At 40.4% G+C, this 23,953-nt stretch overlaps 1 protein-coding gene across 1 annotated transcript in view; it reads left to right on the top strand.

The window, feature by feature from the left end:
• The window catches only part of LOC132887875 (voltage-dependent calcium channel subunit alpha-2/delta-1), a 297,423-nt gene that overhangs the window by 265,472 nt on the left and 7,998 nt on the right, over positions 1–23,953 (top strand). The window contains exons 29-37 of the mRNA XM_060923626.1: positions 1,751–1,818; positions 1,991–2,029; positions 2,146–2,217; positions 7,496–7,648; positions 7,877–7,929; positions 8,025–8,080; positions 8,409–8,526; positions 18,613–18,725; positions 19,888–19,970. Of these exons, the coding sequence (XP_060779609.1) occupies positions 1,751–1,818; positions 1,991–2,029; positions 2,146–2,217; positions 7,496–7,648; positions 7,877–7,929; positions 8,025–8,080; positions 8,409–8,526; positions 18,613–18,725; positions 19,888–19,970 (755 nt within the window). The remainder of the gene's footprint in view (positions 1–1,750; positions 1,819–1,990; positions 2,030–2,145; positions 2,218–7,495; positions 7,649–7,876; positions 7,930–8,024; positions 8,081–8,408; positions 8,527–18,612; positions 18,726–19,887; positions 19,971–23,953) is intronic.

The raw sequence follows: 23,953 nt of genomic DNA, 5'->3' as shown, positions 1-23,953 counted from the left end.
CATCTCTTGTTGTCTGTGCTAGGTGAATATTGACCCAAGATGGTGGCTCCCATACGGTACAGTCATACATTGTTCAGCTACACTGTGATATTTTTGTCGTTGTTGTCAATATATGATGGAATAAGTTCTCTAATTTCCCCAACCTCCCAAAAGCATGCCACTGTGTGGATGCTAAAATTGTGTGTGGATACTTGTGTTGTAGTATTTGAGACCGGTCTTGGTCTCAAGACCACTTTATCACGGTCTTGTTCTCATCTCAGAATCAACCATATTTTTATTCGGTCTTGTCTTGGTCTCTGACACAGAGACTCGGGATTTTATTTCAAGTCTGGTCAAGACCATGACTGCGGGGATTTCACTAAATTGTCTGTGCATTGTCTGATTTATTTGTTCACATCATTACTGTGATTGGATGGAAAACTTCCTGCTTCAAATGCAACCAATAACATGACTCATTGCAAATTCAAAATTTTCGTTACTGTTAACAGCTGTCATCCCTCCCCAACCCCCTTCACACACACTGGGCTGGTCCTGGTCTTGACTCAGTCTCAGCCCCTCAAAATCTTGGTCTTGTCTCGGTCTTGATACACTCTGGTCTTGGTCATGACTTGGTCTCGGTTTTGGTGGTCTTAACTGATAATGTTCGTCCTTCCTGAAGGAAGTTGACCATCTTTACCAATGACATCAGGTATCCATTGTTGTTGTCGATACATGTGTCCTCAGTTGGCTGATAAATCCAATCTTTGCCAGGAATGCGCAGGGGCAGTGAGAGCAGGAGAGTGAAAAAAGATGCTCATGGGCAGAGTTGGTACAGTTTCTCAGGCTTCACGTGTTGCGTGTTTTGACTTGACCACAGTGATGTGCTGCTTTTCATACAGTAGCTAGCAGCACCTTTGGATACTGTTGTAAGCCATACAGAGCGATTTCAAGCAAGGAGTCTATCAGGAGTCATTGAAAGACTTTGGCCTCGACCATGAAAACTGGGAGCAGTTTTCATGGTCGAGGCCAAAGTCTTTCAATGATGCTTTGAGTGCATCTTTATATCTCTTTTTCTGGCCACCACATGATCAAGCTCCAGTTGCCAATTCTCCATACAGATTGCGCTTCAGGAGATATTCATCGGACATCTGAGTGACATGACGAGCCCAGCAAAGTTTACAATGCAAAGCATTGTAAATATGCTGATCATTCCTGACTGTTCCAGAACTTCTGAGTCTGGGATCTTGACTACAACACTAGTGGATACAATGGTAAATTCCATACGATGTTAAGGAGTGTGTGTGCATAGTGGACTGGCGTCTCATCCAGGGTGTGTCCTGCACTTGGACCCAGTGTTCAGGGATAGACTCCTGATCCACCATGGATAAAGTGCTTAATAAAGATGAATAAACAAATGAAAAAGATAGGGATTCAGTGACATACATAGACTTCCATTGCTGGTTAGCTCCATGAAACTAAAGCACCAAACATATCTTGGCATTTATGGGGAAATTGTGTAAATTTGAATTTCCTTTAAGATACTTTGTAAATGACATATTCATGTACTTAGCCCTCACTGCTTTGTGTCACAGCCTTCTGTTCATGCTCCCAGCCTTTAGCCTCCATGAGGAGAGACAAGCATCGGTGGTTGTATTTCTCAGAAAACGCACAGACCATTCAGAACAGCACTGTCACTTCTCATATCCCTATATGAGGAGTACATTGATAGTGTGGCTGCTACGTTTATGATGTGTAATGTGTTCTTTTGCAGTGGTGGGAGTCAAACTCAATGTATCTGCCTGGATGAACAGCTTCATGAACGCCACCATAAAGATGAATGTAAGTGAAACAACTCCTCTTATCTGAACATGTGGAAGGCATTTAGTTACAGACTGTAGACAGGCTGATATTGCAGTCTGGAAGAGGAGAAGGCCTGACTCACGCTAATAAATGATGCAAAGCCTGTTCAAGCAATTCTCAGCTTTCTCCTCTCACGATTTTCTCCCTGCAGTGTAAGGATGAGATCTGTGGCTGCCTCAGGAATGATAAGGTACTGCACGTGTTTTGTGGTGTGGTGTATCAGAGACCAGAATGCCCCAGGTTGTCTGATTTGATTCAACCATTTTCTATTTGCTCTGTCAGTCATGTTCACTCTGTTTTCATCAGCAAGTGGACTGTGCGATACTAGATGATGGAGGCTTCCTGCTCATGTCAAATCAAGATGAATACATCACACAGGTCAGAGTCCCAGTGCCCACATCAGTAGCTCAGGAAAATGCTGGTGTATTTTATTGTTAAAGCATGCAATCACCATCCTCTCCATGATCGATATGATTTACTGCCTCAAAGAACACGATGAGCAAGAGTGCGCTATGGATAAACATAAATTCACTTAAATTACTGCAGTGTTTCTCTGCAGGATAACTGCAGTGCATCATGCTCATTTTGCTCAGATGGATGGTTTTGCTGCTTCAGTACATTTAACACTGGAACAAATGATAATGCTTCAGTAGTGTATCCAAGCAAATATGTTACTTTCGTATCAAAGGCAATTTAGTGTGAAATATTTAACACCAGAAAACCAATAAGTCCAATACAAAAGGATGCAGAAATAAAGTTTTTTTGGAATTTCTCAAGATTGGTACCAACAGTAACTAATGGTACTTCAAAGTATTGTCAGTTGCTCGTTAGCTCACCAGCCATAGGGTGATTTAGCTCACCGGCCATAGGGCGATGAGCTATTCCCATCACGTGGAGTCCGTCATCTGTCCATCCATCCACAATTCATAAAAATCGCTACTCCTCCCTGAGTTTTCAATGGATTTTTGATTCTGATTGTTTTGTTTGGAAGATCTAATCAGTGTGCACAAAAGTTACTCCCTTGTTTTGTGATTTCTCATTAACAAGTTGCTAATTAGTCTGGTTAACAAACTTTCAGGAAAATCGCTACTCCTCCCTGAGTTTTCAATGGATTTTTGATTCTGATTGTTTTGTTTGGAAGATCTAATCAGTGTGCACAAAAGTTACTCCCTTGTTTTGTGATTTCTCATTAACAAGTTGCTAATTAGTCTGGTTAACAAACTTTCAGGAAAATCGCTACTCCTCCCTGAGTTTTTCAATGTTTTTGTTTTATTCTGATTGTTTTGTTTTGAAGATCAAATTGTTCTAATTGTTCTCCAGAAGAACAACTTAGCTAATTATCGACAAGTTTGGTTTCCCATGGTATGGCTGTGTGAGCTACTGCATCGCTGAAGTTCTGGCTTGTTTATCGTACCTAGGTTTCTGTTTCCGGTTGAGAGTACGCCATGCGCATTCTGGCTGCTGCTTCTCACCAGAGCTTTTTATTTTATTTTCCCTTTTGCTTTTCTTTTTTTGTGTTTGTGTAGTTTGATGTTTGTTTTTTGTTTTTGTTTGAGTGTTTTGTCCACTGATTGTGGTGTAGCTCCAGACCCAATTTTGGGCGTCGGTTCCCTCCAGGCCTTGGTTCACCATGGGTGATGCCTGTGCTCCTAGCTATGGACTGCAGTGAGCTCCTTGCTCTTTTAACATCATGGTTGTCCAGTGCTTTGTGTGGCAGTGCTTTTGTGCTTGGCGTGGTGTTCCGAGTGATGTTGCCTGGTGGCGTCGCGGCAGCTGTGCAGGCGGTGTGGGACTTATTTTTGTGCACCTTTTGGTGGGACTGTGGTTGCTACACCATTGGAATGACATCCTGACCTTTATTTGTTGGACTTTTTCCCCCCTATAATTGTAAAGCGACCTTGGGTATGAGAAAGGCGCTATATAAATTTAACTTATTATTATTACCTTATTGCACAACCACACAGGATAGTTGTTTTTTTTTTAAGTAGTACTATTCTTGTTCCAATAAAAGCAACTGTCTTATTTCTCACAAGTTCTCAAATCATGTCCCAGTACTACGGGTGCAAAGCAATAACACTATCTGTACAGTATCATCACTGTCAGCATCATTGGTTCTGGCTCTGACAGTTCCTCAACCTCAGTTATATTACTCAAATTTATAATCAGTCTCAGTTAGAGATATGCACAGGATTGTTTTTTTTTCTTTTTAATCCCACTCACACACCTTTTATTTTTGTTTGTACTTCCCTGCTATACTTTCTAACAAATGGAATTGGGTAGATCTTCCAAAATATAAACTATCAGTCTATTTTATGATTTATTTTTTTATGATACCAACAAAAAGGCTGTACAGTATAAGAAAACAAAACAAAGACAATAGACAAAGACAATAGCGCATAAACAGTGAATATAAGATGTGCAATGAACCAAGGGAAGAGGTAGATTTTTAAAGTGCAAATTAAATACTTGAGTGATTTATACAGTATCACTGATTTGTAGTCTATATGCCTTACCAGTCAAAAGTTTATATGCCCCTACTCATTCATAGGGTTTTCTGTATTACCATTTTCTACCCTGCAAAATAATACTGAAGACTCTGAAACAACATATGGAACACACACGGAACTGTGACATACAAAGAGTGTTTTAAAAAAATTATATTTTAGATTCTTCAAAGTAAATACCGTTTATCCCCGACCACACACACACATTACATACACAGGCTCCAGGAGTGACAGACCATATAAGAAATAATATTATATAAAAAATTAGAACAACCAAGTTAATAGAAATTAAAAGAGTAATGACAAAAAAGGCAAAAAAGCAGGAACGATAAGCCAAAAACAGAACCAGAAGAAATGAGAAAAAAAGCTCTTGTAATACTTGGACAATTATTTACTATTTATTCCTGCGATGACCTGGCGACTTGTCCAGGGTGTACCCCGCCTCTCGCCCATAGTCAGCTGGGATAGGCTCCAGCTTGCCTGCGACCCTGTAGAACAGGATAAAGCGGCTACAGATAATGAGATGAGTGAGACTATTTATTATTTATTAGTCTAATTTCATCTAACCATGGTGGTGCACTGTCGCCTCACAGCAAGAAGGTCTGGGTTCGAATCTCATGGCCGAAGGGGGCCTTTCTGTGTGGAGTTTGCATATTCTCCCTGTGTTTGTGTGGGTTTCCTCCAAGTTCTCCAGTTTCCCCCACAGTTCAAAGACATGCAGATTAGGTAAGATACCCAGCCACTGGGGTTGTACAAGCCAGTGCATACTTAGTGCCGATCCCAAGCCCGGATATACTGGGGAAGGTTGCGTCAGGAAGGACATCCGGTGTAAAACCTATGCCAAATCAAATATGCAGGAAAAAAGGTCGGCTTTGGTGACCCTTAATGGGAGCAGCCGAAAGAAAAAGTCTAATTTATACTTTCCTGACTCCGACCAGGCAGTTACTAAGGATGTTGTAAATGCAATGCAACACAACACCACACATTCATGTTAATTAACATGGTGTTTCTTTGTCCTGTGAGCTTCATATCTGACTGCTCGTGTGACCAGTGAAGCAAAAACCTCCTGCTCATGTGATTTTATTTTTTTAAATTTATTTATATATCTTTTTGTTATTGTTTGTTGCTTCCCATGGAGTCCCAGTCCCAACGCACAAAAAATCTAGTCCCAACCAGATGGCCAATGAATAATGTATTCATATTAATTTACATCCCTACCCAGCACAAACATTTCATTGCACTTCTTGCAGTTTGGATTGAAATATAGGGCTTCTCTTGGTACCTGTTTGAGCCAATTCTTATTTTATTTTTCATGTGTTGTTAAGAAGTGACCCTCATGTTCTCAATGTTAAAATGATAGATAGATAGATAGATAGATAGATAGATAGATAGATAGATAGATAGATAGATAGATAGATAGATAGATAGATAGATGGATGAGTGGTGCTTGAAGGTTTGTGAACCCTTTAGAATTTTCCATATTTCTGCATAAATATGACCTAAAACATCATTAGATTTTCACACAAGTACGAAAAGTAGACAAAGGAGATTTCTGAGGACCTCAGAAAAAGCGTTGTTGATGTTCATCAGGCTGGAAAAGGTTACAAAACCATCTCTAAAGAGTTTGGACTCCACCAATCCACAGTCAGACAGATTGTGTACAAATGGAGGAAATTCAAGACCATTGTTACCCTCCCCAGGAGTGGTTGACCAACAAAGATCACTCCAAGAGCAAGGCGTGTAACAGTTGGCGAGGTCACAAAGGACCCCAGGGTAACTTCTAAGCAACTGAAGGCCTCTCTCACATTGGCTAATGTTAATGTTCATGAGTCCACCATCAGGAGAACACTGTACAACAATGGTGTGCATGGCAGGGTTGCAAGGAGAAAGCCACTGCTCTCCAAAAAGAACATTGCTGCTCATCTGCAGTTTGCTAAAAATTATGTAGACAAGCCAGAAGGCTATTGGAAAAAAGTTTTGTGGATGGATGAGACCAAAATAAAACTTTTTGGTTTAAATGAGAAGCATTACGTTTGGAGAAAGGAAAACACTGCATTCCAGCATAAGAACCTTATCCCATCTGTGAAACATGGTGGTGGTAGTATCATGGTTTGGGCCTGTTTTGCTGCATCTGTGCCAGGACGGCTTGCCATCGTTGATGGAACAATGAATTCTGAATTATACCAGCGAATTCTAAAGGAAAATGTCAGGACATCTGCTCATGAACTGAATTTCAAGAGAAGGTGGGTCATTCAGCAAGACAACGACCCTAAGCACACAAGTCGTTCTATCAAAGAATGGTTAAAGAAGAATAAAGTTAATGTTTTGGAATGGCCAAGTCAAAGTCCTGACCTTATTCCAATTGAAATGTTGTGGAAGGACCTGAAGCGAGCAGTTCATGTGAGGAAACCCACCAACATCCCAGAGTTGAAGCTGTTCTGTACGGAGGAATGGGCTAAAATTCCTCCAAGCTGGTGTGCAGGACTGATCAACAGTTACCAGAAACGTTTAGTTGCAGTTATTGCTGCACAAGGGGGTCACACCAGATACTGAAAGCAAATGTTCACATACTTTTGCCACTCACAGATATGTAATATTGGATCATTTTCCTCAATAAATAAATGACCAAGTATAATATTTTTGTCTCATTTGTTTAACTGGGTTCTCTTTATCTACTTTTAGGTAGGTAATATTAGGTTAATATGGGACGGACTTGGGCTGAGGTGTCCTTGAGTGAGGCACCTAACTCCCAACTGCTCCCCGGGCACTATTAGCATGGGTACCCACTGCTCTGGGTATGTGTGTGTGCTCATTGCTCACGTGTGTGTGCATATGTGCGTTCACTGTTTCAGATGGGTTAAATGCACAGAGGAATTTCACAAGTGTATGATGAATAAAGTTGTGCTTTCTTTCTTTCTTTAGTACTTGTGTGAAAATCTGATGATGTTTTAGGTCATATTTATGCAGAAATATAGAAAATTCTATAGGGTTCACAAACTTTCAAGCACCACTGTGTGTGTGTGTGTGTGTTTATTTATTTATTTATTTTAAAAAAAGTATTGAGAGGGTTTTTTTTATCTGAAGTCTGACACTCGCCCTCTTTGTGTGTGTGTGTGTGTGTGTGTGTGTGTGTGTGTTTTTTCACTGTTTAGATAGGTCAGTTCTTTGGCGAAGTGGACCCCATTCTCATGGCTAGTCTGTTGAATAAATCACTCTACTCGTTTAATAAAACCTACGATTATCAGTCAGTGTGTGACCCAGAGAAAGAGCCAAAGGCTGCCGCTGGGCCACGATCTGCCTATGTGGTAAGAGTATGTGTGTAGTGGTAATTGAAAAGTGAGAAAGTGAGGGTGTGTGCATGCGTGTGTGCATGAGTGTGTGCTTTACATTTGAATTTGTGTATTTATATGCACTCAAGCATCTAGGTCCTTGTGTCTAAGTTCTATTGATGATTTATTTATTTATTTATTTATTTATTTATGGTTTATTTTGTGTGTGTGTGTGTGTGTGTGTGTGTGTGTGTGTGTTTTCAGCCTACCATGGCGGATATGTTAAGTCTGGGCTGGTGGGCCTCCACTGCTGCATGGTAAGAGGATTTGAGCAGTTGCCCTAGTGTTATTCATTCTGTTTAATCCAATTGAAGGATGTGAAGGATGCACATACTTGTTCTCCTTTTCTCAGGTCAATGCTTCAGCATTTCCTTGTCAGTCTCACATTCCCAAGTTTTCTACACGCAGGTGGGTTTTATAAACAATTTGATATTTCTCTCCACTCTACCTGATTATACATTTGCATATCAAAAACATTGCTTCAGGAGAGGATGTGTATGTTTGTGTGTGCGGGGAAGTCATGGCCTAATGGTTAGAGAAGCAACTTTGGGACCAAAAGGTGGCTGATTCAATTCCCTGGACCAGCAGGAATGGCTGACGTGCCCTTGAGCGAGGCACCTCACCCCCAAGTGCTACTCAGGCTGCTCTGGGTTTGGTGCATGTTGCTCTGGATAAGAGTGTCTGGTAAATGCCGTTAATGTAATGTGTGTGTGTGTGTGTTTTCTGACCTATGCAGAGGAGGACAACTCAGATGCCTACTCAAAGGAGAGCTGTATAACAGAGCAGACTCAATATTTCTTTGCAAATGATGATAGGTCTTTCTCCAGTACGGTAGACTGTGGAAACTGTTCCAGGTAAGGGCTTGACATAAGTATACCTGTACTTTTTGTCTCTTTTTTTCTAACCATGTGTGTACTTTTATGATGAAGTCATTAGCCACCCCTCCTTCTCTTTCTGGATCACTGTTCAACGTAATAAGTCCTGTCTCATAGTAGATGATGTGAGCAGGACAGCTTTCCTGCCCTTCTTTTCTCTCCGTGGCAGCTTGGCTCTCCAAACCTGTCTGCCTCCCACTTTCAACCTGATCCCACATTCTCCTTGATGTGTCCGAGATCCTGCGGGCCATAAATCCTGATGTCGTTCGATCCCCTGGAACTGGGGTAAAGTGAGAGGTGTCTGGAGTTTCGGCTCACCCCAACCGCCGGCCTTTACGAGCCCCACGTGCGACTCTGCATACGATGGTTTTTCTTCTACGTTAACTACTTTAGACATGTAAAGTTTAACGAGAACCATAAAAAAGAAATCCATTTGCAAAATCTGGGGACGGCGAGCCGCTCCTTTCAGAGGGTGTAATTCAATCTCCCCCTCACACGTTCGTGCCCCCTGTTCAGGCCTGGAGAATGTAATAGTCAGAGATCTCGAGAAAACCAGATTTAAAATCTGAATTTCAAATTAAATATAAAGATGCATTTCAAAAGTTATAACTACTGTGAATCACATCTCTTTCAGTTCTTACAGAATGTTGTATAGTAAAGCTATATCCAGTTTTACAATAATATATACAAAGTTGTAATTAAACATGTTATTCCTATTAAAATGGCAGGAGCTATGAATATGCCATTCCAAATAAACAAACAGTATAAGAGTCTTCATTGGCATACAGTATCCTTAATGATTTACAATTTGGTCAGAAGTTTACATACACTCATCTTGGACATGAATGTCATTGCAAAAGTGTGCTTTCAGAGATTTCTTTGAATTGTTCTATTTCTGGGGGGAAATTGTTATATAATGTATATCTTTCACAGAAAAAAAATACAAGAATTGGGTGCACAAGTTTCAATTTATGTTGTTTTTTTCTGACCAGAACCAAACAAGCCCCTGTAAACATATCTTCAGGCTTGATTAAAGTTTACAGTTGACCACATGGACAAAGAAAAAGCCTTCTGGAGGAATGTTTTGTGGTCAGATAAGCCAAAGATTGAGTTATTTGTCCACTATGATGAAAGGTATGTTTGGAGGAGTAATGGTGAGACATTCAAGCCCAAGAACATTGTACCAACTGTTAAGCAGCTGTTAAGCATGGCTAAACAAAGTGGATGGGATAATAAAGAAGACTGCCTCAGAATGCTCCAGCATAGCCTCAAACCATCAGCTAGACAGTCAGTAAAGGTGGGCTGAGGCAAAACCTCAGCAAAACCAGAGTCGATATACAAGCAAGGGTAATATGAGGCGCAAACAGAGTATCAGAGTCAGATGCAAGGCAGTGTCCAAATAAACAGAACAAGGTCAAAACCAGAGAGTAGCACAGAGATTCAAGGCTTGGTATCAACAGACGCTAGGAACTGAGCGTATACCTCACAAAGTCAAGGTACATAGTGGAGTCCTTATATGCATGCCGTGATTGCACTCTGATCAGGAACAGGTGAATGTAATACTTAGTCCTTGCGGTGTGTGCAATGCACTCTGAGTACAAAATGTGCATGGATGTGAGTAACCATTCAAGGCGCGCCGAGTGCGAACATGCCCTGATGTGACAAAGTTGAAACGTGGACACAATTGGGTGTTCCAACAGGACAGTGAACCCAAGCATATCAAACTTGGTTGTGGAATGGATAAAGCAGGCTAATATTAAGCTTTTGGAATGGCTTTTCCAAAGACCTAACGCCAGGTCCATGCCAGGAAACTGAACTCTACAAATTTTGCTAAGAAGAGCAGTCAAATATCCAAACAGATTTCTGCCAGAAGCATGGTGATAGCTCCCAAAACCATCTGGTCAAGGTGAAACTTGCTAAGGGACATTTAGCCAAATATTAGGTGTGCTGGATATACGGTATATTAATGACCCTGTATGTGTAATTTTAACCCTGGATTGATTTCAGAAAACCCAAAATGAATGAAAACTTGTGCACCAAATTGTTTTTTTCTTCTATTAAAGATGTATGTTGTACAAACATTCTGCCACAGAAAATGAGCAGTTCAAAGTAATTATTGAAAGCCCATTATTGGCACGACATTCATGTCCATGATGAGTGTATGCAAACTCCTGACTATAACTCAATATAACAATAGCCAAACCTGTCAAAATATTTCATTATAATCAGTCTGGCTTATCAATAACATTTGCTAAATACCCGCAAAGTATTCGCTACCCGGCTAGGTAACTGCAAGTAAACTAGCTTGTATTAACACTGTATGAGTCTTACTCAGAGCCATTTTATTCTTATTACTTTATATAACCACAGAGAAGAGCTAGACCTGTCAAAATATAGCAACCATGATTTTCCTGATCAATATCATTTGCGAAGTATTTGCTAAGATACTTACCTATCCAGCTAGCTAACTGCCAAGAAACTAGCATGCATTTCTCACTGGTAAAACATTGTAAAGAGTCATACTTGGAGCTATTATATTCTTACTAGTTCATATAACTATAGGGATTAGCTAAACCTGTCAAAATATAGCATAACCACCACGATTTCCCTGAGCAGTAATATTTGCTGAGATGGTTAGCTACACCACTAGATTCCTGCCAGTAAACAAGCTGACTATTAACTGAGCACAAGGTCTTTATGGGGAAATATCAGACTGAGGTCTTGACAGTACAGGCCGAGCCATAGGCGAGGTCCATACAAAAAGACCTTGGTCTGATATTTTCCCATAAAGACCAAGCAAGTGAGGTTAATAAGGTGTTTATTATATGGCTTTTTTATTTCTAAGATCAAAATAGACAGTCATTATAATGAGGCGTGATGCTGCTTTCAGTCACGTCATATTTGTAATGTAGTTGAATCACACATGCAGAATAAACAGCTAGCGGTTTCAAAACTGAATTTCAGTTAGCGGTTAGCAGTCCCTGAATGCTCTGTGTTGCTCATTTCTTGAATAATTCAGTGACTCTTATTTATCTTTTGTGTTTCGGCCATTTTTGATTCCATTTTGATTTCCAATTAATCTTTTGTTGTCCTTTTGTCTTTGTTTTCGTTTTTTTTTTTTTGCATAATTGAAAGCCGACACCTTGGAAAGAAAGTCCGTAATCACCCACAGGCATTACAGGAAAATACAGCCCACCAAGGAACCAGTCAGAATGCATGATTTTACCAGATGTAGCTCGTACCATACAATCAGAATTACTTTTTTAATCCCTGGAGGGAAATTCAAATTTGCTACCAAGCTCCTGAATCAAAGAAGAAGTAAACATGTCTAAAAATGGAAGATAAAATTGTCTGAAAAAAGAATAAATAAAATTAATTTAAATAAGTTTAATAACTTAAGTAAAAGCAAAATGAAGTGATTTTATGTACAATGATTCCTATATACATATATTGCACCTGAGTTAAGGATACAGTATACATGGCAAGACAGTGTACCACAGTTATACAGCGGCATTGTACAGCTTGACTGCAACAGGTAGGAATGATTCCCTGTGTCTCTCAGTTGTGCAGCGTGTAAGAATCAGCCGTTTACTGAACGTGCTCCTGTGACTGATCAGCTCCTCATGTAGAGGGTGGGAAGGACAGTCTAAGATTGTTTTTATTTTGGACAGTGTCCTGTTCTCCAGCACTACTGTCAGAGAGTCCAGTTCCACGCCTACAACATGGCCGGCCTTCCTGATGATCTTATTGAGTCTGTTAGTGTCCTTCACCTTCAAGCCGCTGCCCCAGCAGACGACAGACGACATATGGCGCTGGCCACCACAGACTCATAGAACATCCGCAGCATCGTTCAGCAGATGTTGAAGGACCTCAGCCGTCTCAGAAAATAGAGACGGCTCTGGCCCTTTTTGTATACAATAATAGGATATAACCACTGGCTAAACCTCATCTCATCTCATTATCTCTAGCTGCTTTATCCTGTTCTACAGGGTCGCAGGCAAGCTGGAGCCTATCCCAGCTGACTACGGGCGAAAGGCGGGGTACACCCTGGACAAGTCGCCAGGTCATCACAGGACTGACACATAGACAACCATTCACACCTACGGTCAATTTAGAGTTACCAGCTGACACATAGACACAGACGACCATTCACACCTACGGTCAATTTAGGCCTTGTCCACACGGCAATGGATTCAGGTGAATCTGATAAAATTGTTTATCGTTTCGGCCTGGCGTCCACATGGCACCGGCGTTTTGGGTGCCCCAAAACGAAATCTTTTGAGAACGGGTCCCAGAGTGGAAAAATCTGGCAACGGCACCGTTGCGAAGTCGTCTGGATGAGTAGAACGTATTTGTTTACGATGACGTCACAACCACATGACTGTTAGTGCTTCACGCCGGGTAGAAGTGTAACGAACTCGATGCAAGTTGTCAACAAATCCTATAACTTGGTTCATGAAACGTGCTTACAAAATATTTTCACTGTGAATATTTATTGTGTAATGGTGCAAAGTGAGAGAGAGAGAGAGAAAGAGTGTGTATGTGAGAGGGCAGAGTCTTTAGTCCGCAGTAACCAAAACCGCGCACCGCCTGTGCGCTTTCCAAAAACAAAACCAATCCCGCCAGCAAAAATAGGAAAAAAAAGGAGCGATCTCACCTCTTCAGATGTTGGTTTAAGTCCGACAATACATTCCTCAAAAAGGGCGTAGAAGAGCAGAGTAATCCATCGACGTGTAGCATTAAATTTATTCTGGACCATTAAAGAATTCTGGAGGATATCAGAATGTTGGCGTACCGGCTTCCATCTACCCCCATTCATCCCTCTCTCTCTCCATCTACCCCCATTCATTCCTCTTTCCGCGCCTTTTGTTTTACGCTACTGATTAATAATCAAAACTTTATGTGGCTAATGCTATAGAAGAAGGGGTTTATGCGCATGCGTCTGCTTCTTCTTCTATTGTTCTGGTGTCTCTGATGGGATCGTCTTACAGCGCACCTAGAGGTGTGGCATGTGTATTGCATCGTTTTCAGCAAGCGTTCTGTTCCCATATGGACCTTATATTTTTCTGATCCGTTGCCCATGTGGACACGATATTTAAAAAAAAAAAATCTCGTTGCCGTGTGGATGTAGCTTTAGAGTCACCAGTTAACCTAACCTGCATGTCTTTGGACTGTGGGGGAAACTGGAGCACCCGGAGGAAACCCACGCAGACAACATGCAAACTCCGCACAGAAAGGCCCTCGCCGGCCACGGGGCTCAAACCCGGACGTTCTTGCTGTGAGGCGACAGCGCTAACCACTACACCACCGTGCCACCCTGGCTAAACCTGTGAAAATATATTATAATAAAAATAAAAATTTTGCTCATCATTAGCATTCGCTAAGATAGACAGATATCTATCTAGACATCTATATATCATATAGATATATAAGATAGATAGCTACACCACTAGCTAGTAAATTAGCTTACATTTATCACAGACAAAGTGGGATTTGTACTATAAATAATAATAATAATAATAATAATAATAATAATAATAATAAACACTTAAAAGAGTAGCCAAATCTATAATACTATTCTGTTCATCACTAATATTAGCTACACTTGCTAGTTAGTAAGCTAGCTTCCATGCTGATTCAGTGTTTAAGGTTATCACGTACCACTTTATCCTCTAATCACAGTCAGGGAGCCTTATTTCCTGGAATTATAGAGCTTCTTAACTCTTTTTTTTTTTTTTTTTTTAACAGAAGTTCAGAGAAAGTCTGCTTTAAATTGAAAAATGTGACTTTATTAGCACTTTGTTAGCAAGTTTGACCCAAACACAAATCTCTGTAATTGGAATCAGCCATTTAAGAGCATTTAAAAATTACATTTTTAGGTTATGGGCACTTAGACAAGCTGAAGGTTGGGCTTTGATGTGCAGGTTATCTAAGTGTGGTTGAATCATGCTCTCCACTGCGTTGCTTGGAAATAAAGCATTCTTCAGTGGCCAGGTGGGAGAGTGCTCGTGAGCTTGGAGCACACTTATTTAGATGGCAGGATATGTAGCATTCCCTTTTTTCTCTGATCACTGAGTGCATGTGTGTAGGGGGTTGTACTGCAGGTGGTTGCATAAATGTATTCCTGTGTGTGTGTGTGTGTGTGTGTGTGTGTGTGTGTGTGTGCGCGCGCATGACCTGATGACTACTGAGATCAGAGGTCTGTTTTGCTCAACTGAGCGTGCCTAGCTGCAGTAAACAGTGAGTGATTACGGAAGGTGCAGGTGAGATGTAATGGAGCGCTTTCACGCATACATACACACTCACACACACTCACTCTGAGTTACATTCTCCCCACTGCTCTGCACTCCACTACAAAGCCATGAGTCACACTGCTCCAAAGAGGGGAACTGAGGGAAAGCAGAGAGGGATGTTGTAAAGAAAAACTGGTGCCTGCCCAGAAACCCATTCAGCGTTGACAGCATGTAACAAGCCGCAAACCTGCTTTCCAACGAGACATGCTGATCTAAGGTTACATTCACTAAAGACTTTAGCACATGTCTATTGTGTTAGCGTGAAGCCAGCCCACATGACTATTGATGGCTGTAAAACAAAGAGCTACACACTTTAAATCTTTGTATATATCAAATAATCCCTAAAGTTAAATAATTGGATTTGCATGAGCTAAAAACATTTACACGTTCTGAATGCTGAAGTCATCTGAACCACAACCATTTCTGCATTTGTTCTGCTGCTCTCTCAGCAATCTCAGCGTCCCATTAAAGGCACGAGAATGGTCCTCAATGAGTTTTAATGGTACAACAGATGCACAGTTAAGGTTATCACCCTAGTGAAATATTTTGGACCCTGAAACATACAGTTTCATGCCCTTTTCCTAAGGCTGCTTCCAAACATATTAGAGCTCAAATCAGAACAAAACTGATACTTTTGGCTTGTTTGCTATTTAGTTCGGTTTAGTTTAACATGACATAATTAATTGAACCAGAAAAAAATGACAAAAAAAAATGTTGGCTGAGGAACATAGGCTCCAGCTTGCCCATGACCCTGCACAGGACAACTGGATGATGGATGGATGGACGGGGTGGCACTGTGATGTACGGTAGTGGTTAGCACTGTCGCCTCACAGCAAGAAGGCCCTGGGTTCAAGCCCAGCGGCTGGCAAGGGCCTTTCTGTGTGGAGTATGCATGTTCTCCCCGTGTCTGCGTGGGTTTCCCCCACAGTCCAAAGACATGTAGGTTAGGCTAATTGGTGTCTCTAAGGCTACATCCACACGACAACGAGATGTTATTTAAAAATATATCGCGTCCAAATGGGCAACGATCAGTAAAATATCAGGTCCATATGGCAACGCAACGGTTGCTGAAAACGATGCAATACACATGCCACACCTCTAGGGGCGCTGTAAGACGGTCCCTTCGGAGACACCAGAACAATAGTAGTAGTAAGGACGCATGCGCATAAACTATTATGGGCGAGACTTCATATTAGCCACAAAGTCAGGAAAATCTGTTCGTAAAATTACATTATAATGACCAAATACAGTGAAAAGTATTTTTCCAGTATCACCTGTGAAAGGTAATCCCATGTGATCTCGTTTGGACGGCAAACCTGTTGGTACAGTTAAACGCAGCTAATCTTTATTCTCTGCTTTGACCTATCCAATATGGCGGCGAGGATGACGTATGATTCTACGCGGAAGGCGGCGTCTTTAATGGTCCGGAATAAATTGAATGCTACACGTTGATGGATTAATTTGTTGTTTCTCACCTGTGAAAGGTAATCCCATGTGATCTCGTTTGGACGGTAAACCTGTTGGTACAGTTAAACGCAGCACATGAATCTTTATTCTCCGCTTTGACCTATCCAATATGGCGGCGCGGATGACGTATGATTCTACGTGGAAGGCGGCGTCTTTAATGGTCCGGAATAAATTGAATGCTACACGTTGATGGATTAATTTGCTCTTCTACGCCCTTTTTGAGGAATGTATTGTAGGACTTAAATCAACATCTGAAGAGGTGAGATCGCTCCTTTTTTTCCCTATTTTTGCTGGCGGGATTGACTCTGCCCTAAGGGCAGAGTCTCTCTCTCTCTCTCACTTTGCACCATTACACAATAAATATTCACAGTGAAAATATTTTGTAAGCGCGTTTCATGAACCAAGTTATAGGATTTGTTGACAACTCGCATCGAGTTCGTTACACTTCTACCCGGCGTGAAGCACTCACAGTCATGTGGTTGTGACGTCATCGTAAACAAATCCGTTCTACTCATCCAGACGACTTCACAATGACAACGTTGCCAGATCTTTCCACTCTGGAACCCGTTCTCAAAAAGATTGCATTTTGGGCACCCAAAACGCCGGTGCCGTGTGGACGCCAGGCCTAAACGATAAGCAATTGTATCGGAGTCACCTGAATCCGTTGCCGTGTGGACAGGGTCTAAATTGACTGTAGGTGTGAATGTGAGTGTGAATGGTTGTATGTGTCAGCCCTGCGATAACCTGGCGACTTGTCCAGGGTGTACCCCGCCTCTTGCCCATAGTCAGCTGGGATAGGCTCCAGCTTGCCTGCGACCCTGTAGAACAGGATAAGCGGCTACAGTTAATAATAATTTTGCAAACCTAAATAAAGCTTTGCAAAATGTTCATAGAAATGCCAAAAATCATTCAAGCACAGAGAACACAGAGTTAGCCCACAATAAAGTACTGGATAATTATGTACATAAATGACTAGCAAGCTTGTAGTACTCGAGTCCGACTTGTGCCCTAATTTTAAGGACTCGTGACTTGACTTGGACTTGAGCACTGATGACTTGGTCTTGGACTCTGACTCGTGCATTAACTTCATTCGGACTCGTAAATTGGAGACGAGGACTCAGATTTTTTCTTTATTGTTTTGTAACATGCCATAATAATTTGGCATAAGATATTTATATCTACATTAATTTTTATACTAATTTTGTGCAAGAGAATGCACATTCACCTGTTCATATGTCATGTTCAGGAACAAACTAACGTTAATGGCGCTAAAATGCCTGGAGAGAAGCCCCTAGGACTGTCCGCTTTGCTTATACAGACTTCTTGTGCAGTGGGAAAAAATGCACTGCTGTGTGTTCCATATGTAGAAGAACTATCGAGGAAACGACGGGGACAACCTCGAACTCCAATCGTCATTTGGCAAGACTTCACCCAGAGATGGAAGTGACGCGCTATGTTCATTGCTTTGTTGATAGCGGGGCTTGCTGACTGATGAACTAGCTAGTGTTAAATTTCTCTCATGTTATTTGCCCTGTTGATGGTGGGCAGGGCTTGCTGAGCGATGAACAAGCTTTTTTATCTGTAGCCTATTAACTAAAATGGGGCAGTCAAGCAGTAACATTAGTCCAACAGAGTAGCAGAGACACTTTCACATAAAGGCAGCAACAGCCACTGTCAAATGGTGCGGTTGGAGTCTTGTTCTTGGACTCGACTCAGATCAATAGTGGACTCGACTTGAAATTTTCTTTAATGACTTGTACTTGAATACTCAAGACTGGACTCGGACTCGAGGTTTAGTGACTCAACTACAACACTGGTGACTAGTTGAAAACATTTTGTGTATTGCATCCAGTGTTTATTGTCTCTTTTTGTCCATCAATCCGAATCTCCAGAACACATGGCTTTTCTGCAGTTCTACAACTCTGTGGTTTGGCTCAGTTTGCACCTCATGGCACAGTTTAGCAGCTCACCACCGAAAATACAATGCATGTTTGGTTCACTTCCTGCAGTTGGGCCATTTCAGGATTGAATCACTTCCTCACTGCAACCAAAATACACTAGACTTTGATTGGAACAGGAGCAAGATCATCTCACTCGGACATTCTCAGATTGGCTGTTTTGCTCTGCACCTGAAGGTGATTGCTAGGATCTCAGCTGCACGAATGAACAGCACCAAGAGGGAAAATCAGGGTTCGATTCATATGGATTAAATAGTGAATATGTAAAAGCACCCTAAGATTGCTCCTCAGTCAGAATTGCAAAAAAAAAGTGTTTCCTTTATATGCCTTTTTTTGTGGTTTTCCAGAATGTACAGAGCAGAGAAGCTGCCCAGCACTAACCTGGTGTTTCTGATTACTGATGCCAAGAGCACCTGTCTCACCTGTGACACCAATCCAGTGAGACAGGCCGAGCAGCCTTGTATCCTTCTGTAAAACACTGACCACTGAATCCTGACAGACTTTACATTCAGCCTGTGTGTACAGGGCAGTTCATCAACAAGGACTGCAGCAATCTTCATTACAGTCCAGATGTCCACTGCCAAGAACTGCATTTTAAATCAATTAATGGAACAAACTTTGGTTTTGCCAAATTGTCCTTTTAAAATTATATGACTTCATCAATATACAGTATGAGTCAAAAGTCTGGACGCACCTTCTAATTCAATGCTTTTTCTTTATTTTTATTAATTAAAAGACACTTCATATCTTAAAGTAATGATGGATGTCGTTTCTCTTCACTTATGGGTAGTTGAGCGGGTCTTGACATAATATGGTTTACTACAATTGTGGAATAGGGCTATTTACTGTATTTTTATTCTTAATTTGTACTAGCAGTGCTGGCAGAAATTGTTACTCTCACTCAGGATCTTTCGACTTTATTATTATTATCATTATCCTAACATTTTTTTAGGACGCTATTTCTCCCTCAGTTGTCAATCAATCATCATCAAATTTCACATGAATACCTCTGGGCTGAATAAATGTTGCTATGACTTTTGGTGCTGATCTAGATCACTGATCCGGAATGATCCATGAAAAACAGGCTATGAATGAATACGTGTGTCCAAACTTTTGATTGGTATTGTCCCTGAAAAAAATACCAACTTACGAACTGATTGATCAAACAGACAAATAAACATTCAAAATTAACACATTTTAATATTTGTCGATTAATTTTTCAATTATTTATTTATTTATTATATATGGAGCATCTGTTATACAAGTTCCTGTAAATTAGGTCTTACAGGAGAAATGTGAATGTATTAGAATATATGAAAGGGTTTTGATTGTGAACTCAGAATTTAGACCCTTATTAGCTTCATAATAAATTTTGCATTTATGGCAGTCCTCACTCTCAGTTCTTCAGGGTTTCTGATTACACCTGATTAAGTGATGTGTTGTTTATGAAAGCTCAGCTTGATGGAGATGAACTGGAGCAGGAAAAGAACTCCAACTGAAGAACACTGTTATATACAACATGCTAATGTTACTTTATACACTGCTGTCAAACTACATGTGGGGCTACACTGTGAGACGTGTTACAGACAGCATGTATATTTTTCCTGAAGCTCTTGAATCAGCCACTGGTCCGGATCCCTGTATACTGGCCCAGAAGCCCCGCTACAGAAAAGGCCCAAGCGTCTGCTTTGATCGGAACATTACAGTAAGTTAATCTCACACCAGAAGAGTGACAAGACTACCTATCTCAATAAATAAATCAGTCTATAAAACCTGTATTTGTGTGATTCAATTCTATTTTTGGTTGACTTTTTAAAAGCAATTCGGAATAATGATCAATTTCCAGGTCTCCTCAATTCCCAGAAGCCATCAGTTTATACTTTTCTTGTTTGACACTTACTTTAAGTGATTAATCATTACTTTTTTCTTTTCTTTTTTATTTATTATTATTTTTTAAGTGCTAATCTTACACAAATGACATCATAAAATCCTGGGTTTTCTATGTGTGATATGCTCAAATAGGTTGTAAAGTTCACTGATAAATAAAAAATTGGTTTGAAAAATAGTTTTTTTGCATCTGATTTCTGTTCCAAAAATCACTAAAGGCTTGTCCACCATTAGATTGCAGCGATTTATTGGTCAGCGGCACTGCATGTGTGATGTCATATGCGCAACTGCCTTCTTTTGTAAAGCTCTTGACACAACTTTATGACAAGGACGGATAAGTGAGTCAGCGTAAGCATGTTTTGGTTTGCTTTTAGATCAGTAATTGTCTGTTGTCTATCTAAGTGTTATGTTTGGCCACTACCTTATAGAACGTTGCCATGGCCAAATGGTTATAGAAACAGTTTGGGGGCCAAAAGGTCACTGGTTCAATTCCCTGAACCAGCATGAGTGGCTCAAGTGCCCTTGAGCAAGGTGCCTAACCCCCAGCTACTCCGGCAAGAGTGGTGGCATACCTTGTGTCTGATTAGCCAGAGAAAAACTGATGTGATTTTCAGTTTGGGCAAGAACCCAGCTATAACTAGAATGTTATTGATCTCACTAATGAATTCAAGCAACAGGCTAAACACAAGCTTGACACTTAATGAGCAACGGTGAGTTCTTTAGGACGGCGGTTCTGACTTCTGTTTCCAGATCGTAGGAACTGCTCCGTGTACCAGATGTCGCTTAAATCCTTTTGTGTGAATTTGCCTCACAAATTTATCTTTTGCAAAACATATGGATCAGACACCAAACTGTCCTGTCAGCTTGAAGTTACCTCTCTTTGCCCGTACAAATCGAACCCATTCATTCCATAAGTGTCCTGCTGACTTTGGGCTATAATGAATCAAAAATCTTTTTTTTTTTTTTTAAATCAGCTACACAGCCTTGAAGAACACACCTCTTAGGAGGCATGCTCTGATTATAATTTTGTTTGGGAATAAAATTAAAAAAAATCATTAAAACGTGCTACAGTTTACAAAGCAGACGAAGCCAGAAATGCCGTGAACTTTCAAGCGAACATCACTTCCTTTGAATTAACAGTAACTTACCAGGAATGCATTTGTGTAGTGGTGGACTCAAAGAGCCAAACTTTACCGGCTACAGTGATGCTTGAAAGTTTGTGAACCCTTTAGAATTTTCTATATTTTTGCATAAATATGACCTAAAACATCAGATTTTCACACAAGTCCTAAAAGTAGATAAAGAGAACCCAGTTAAACAAAATGAGACAAAATATTACACTTGGTCACTTATTTATTGAGGAAAATGATCCAATATTACATATCTGTGAGTGACAAAAGTATGTGAACCTTTGCTTTCAGTATCTGGTGTGACCCCCTTATGCAGCAATAACTGCAACTAAACATTTCCAGTAACTGTTGATCAGTCCTGCACACCAGCTTGGAGGAATTTTAGCCCATTCCTCCATACAGAACAGCTTCAACTCTGGGATGTTGGTGGGTTTCCTCACATGAACTGCTCGCTTCAGGTCCTTCCACAACATTTTGATTGTATTAAGGTCAGGACTTTGACTTGGCCATTCCAAAACATTTTATTCTTCTTTAACCATTCTTTGGTAGAACAACTTGTGTGCTTAGGGTCGTTGTCTTGCTGCAAAACCCACCTTCTCTTGAGATTCAGTTCATGGACAGATGTCCTGACATTTTCCTTTAGAATTCGCTGGTATAATTCAGAATTCATTGTTCCATCAACGATGGCAAGCCATCTTGGCCCAGTTGCAGCAAAACAGGCCCAAACCATGATACTACCACCACCATGTTTCACAGATGGGATAAGGTTCTTATGCTGGAATGTACTGTTTTCCTTTCACCAAACATAACGCTTCTCATTTAAATCAAAAAGTTCTATTTTGGTCTCGTCCGTCCACAAAACTTTTTTCCAATAGCCTTCTGGCTTGTCCACGTGATCTTTAGCAAACTGCAGACGAGCAGCAATGTTCTTTTTGGAGAGCAGTGGCTTTCTCCTTGGAACCCTGCCATGCACACCTTTGTTGTTCAGTGTGCTCCTGATGGTGGACTCATGAACGTTAACATTAGCCAATGTGAGAGAGGCCTTCAGTTGCTTAGAAGTTACCCTGGGGTCCTTTGTGACCTCACCGACTATTACACACCTTACTCTTGGAGTGATCTTTGTTGGTTGACCACTCCTGGGGACGGTAACAATGGTCTTGAATTTCCTCCATTTGTACACAATCTGTCTCACTGTGGATTGGTGGAGTCCAAGCTCTTTAGAGATTTTTTTTTTAGAGATGGTTTTTCTTTAGAGATGGACCTTTTCCAGCCTGATGAGCATCAACAACGCTTTTTCTGAGGTCCTCAGAAATCTCCTTTGTTTGTGCCATGATACACTTCCACAAACATGTGTTGTGAAAATCAGATTTTGATAGATCCCTGTTCTTTAAATAAAACAGGGTGCCCACTCACACCTGATTGTCATCCCATTGATTGAAAACACCTGACTCTACTGTAATTTCACCTTCAAATTAACTGCTAATCCTAGAGGTTCACATACTTTTGCTACTCACAGATATGTAATATTGGATCATTTTCCTCAATAAATAAATGACCAAGTATAATATTTTTGTCTCATTTGTTTAACTGGGTTCTCTTTATCTACTTTTAGGACTTGTGTGAAAATCTGATGTTTTAGGTCATATTTATGCAGAATTTTAAAGGGTTCACAAACTTTCAAGCATCACTGTAAATAGAACATGTTCCTGGTCTTGTATTAAAATACAATTTAGATAGTAAACCGTTTAGCATGTTTAGTTTTATAAGGTATAATTTCCAGGGGTGATGTCATTTTCATAAGACTAGCACTTTAAATATTGTTGCCATTAGTTTCTGTGAACATATTATTCCTGCTTTTGTTATCATTTCATATTTTTTCTTCCTTTCATCTCATTTCTCTTCAGTTTCCTTTTCTTGTTCATCTCACTTTCAGTATTGACTTTCATTTCCATCATTCTCAGGATGAGCCTTTGTGCCCCATCAGTTCATCTTCTACCTTGGCTTCATCTTCCTCCATCCTTATACTGATGTTTCTCTATTGTGTATGATGGTTAGTTTCATGTTTGTCTGTAGCTGAATAGAAATGTCTACACAAAAGAATACATCAAACATTGGCATGATATAAAGCTTCTGAAGCCCAAAATTGCTGCTCAAAAAAGCACAAATTTTGTGCATTAACATCAAAAATATAATGTAAATGCCCATGGTTAGATTTAAGATCTCCAGCTTCACTGTCGGTATAGTCATGCAGAGAATCAAGGCGCCACAACTTTCTCTCTGCTGTGGCAATAGGAAGTATCTGGCTTGAGAGTGTATAAAGGAAATAAAAATGTGTTTCCTCCCTTTTGAAGCTCAGCCTTTGCTCATGCCAACATACACAAACATGCTCACACTTCAAAATAAGATCAGTGCTGCAAGGTATTTAGGCTATCTAATAGAATATCATAGAATTTATTAATACTAATGCATATGTGTGAGAGCCTGGAAAAGCCCACCACATACTAAAAGTTTGACATTTTCTATTAAATAGACGTCTAAAATATACAGATTTGTTTTCTTTGCATTGATTTCAATTGTGAATAAAGTTCTGCCTTTTTAAAATCTGGTTAATCCCAGAAGTGAAAAAGGAAAATGTTTCATTTAAAGATTTAATCCCAGTTCCACTGAAATA

This window comes from Neoarius graeffei, chromosome 6, assembly GCF_027579695.1.
Source record: "Neoarius graeffei isolate fNeoGra1 chromosome 6, fNeoGra1.pri, whole genome shotgun sequence".
Classification (NCBI taxonomy): domain Eukaryota; kingdom Metazoa; phylum Chordata; class Actinopteri; order Siluriformes; family Ariidae; genus Neoarius; species Neoarius graeffei.
The sequence above is the reverse complement of the archived record's forward strand: the minus strand, read 5'-3'. Positions and strand labels throughout refer to the sequence as shown.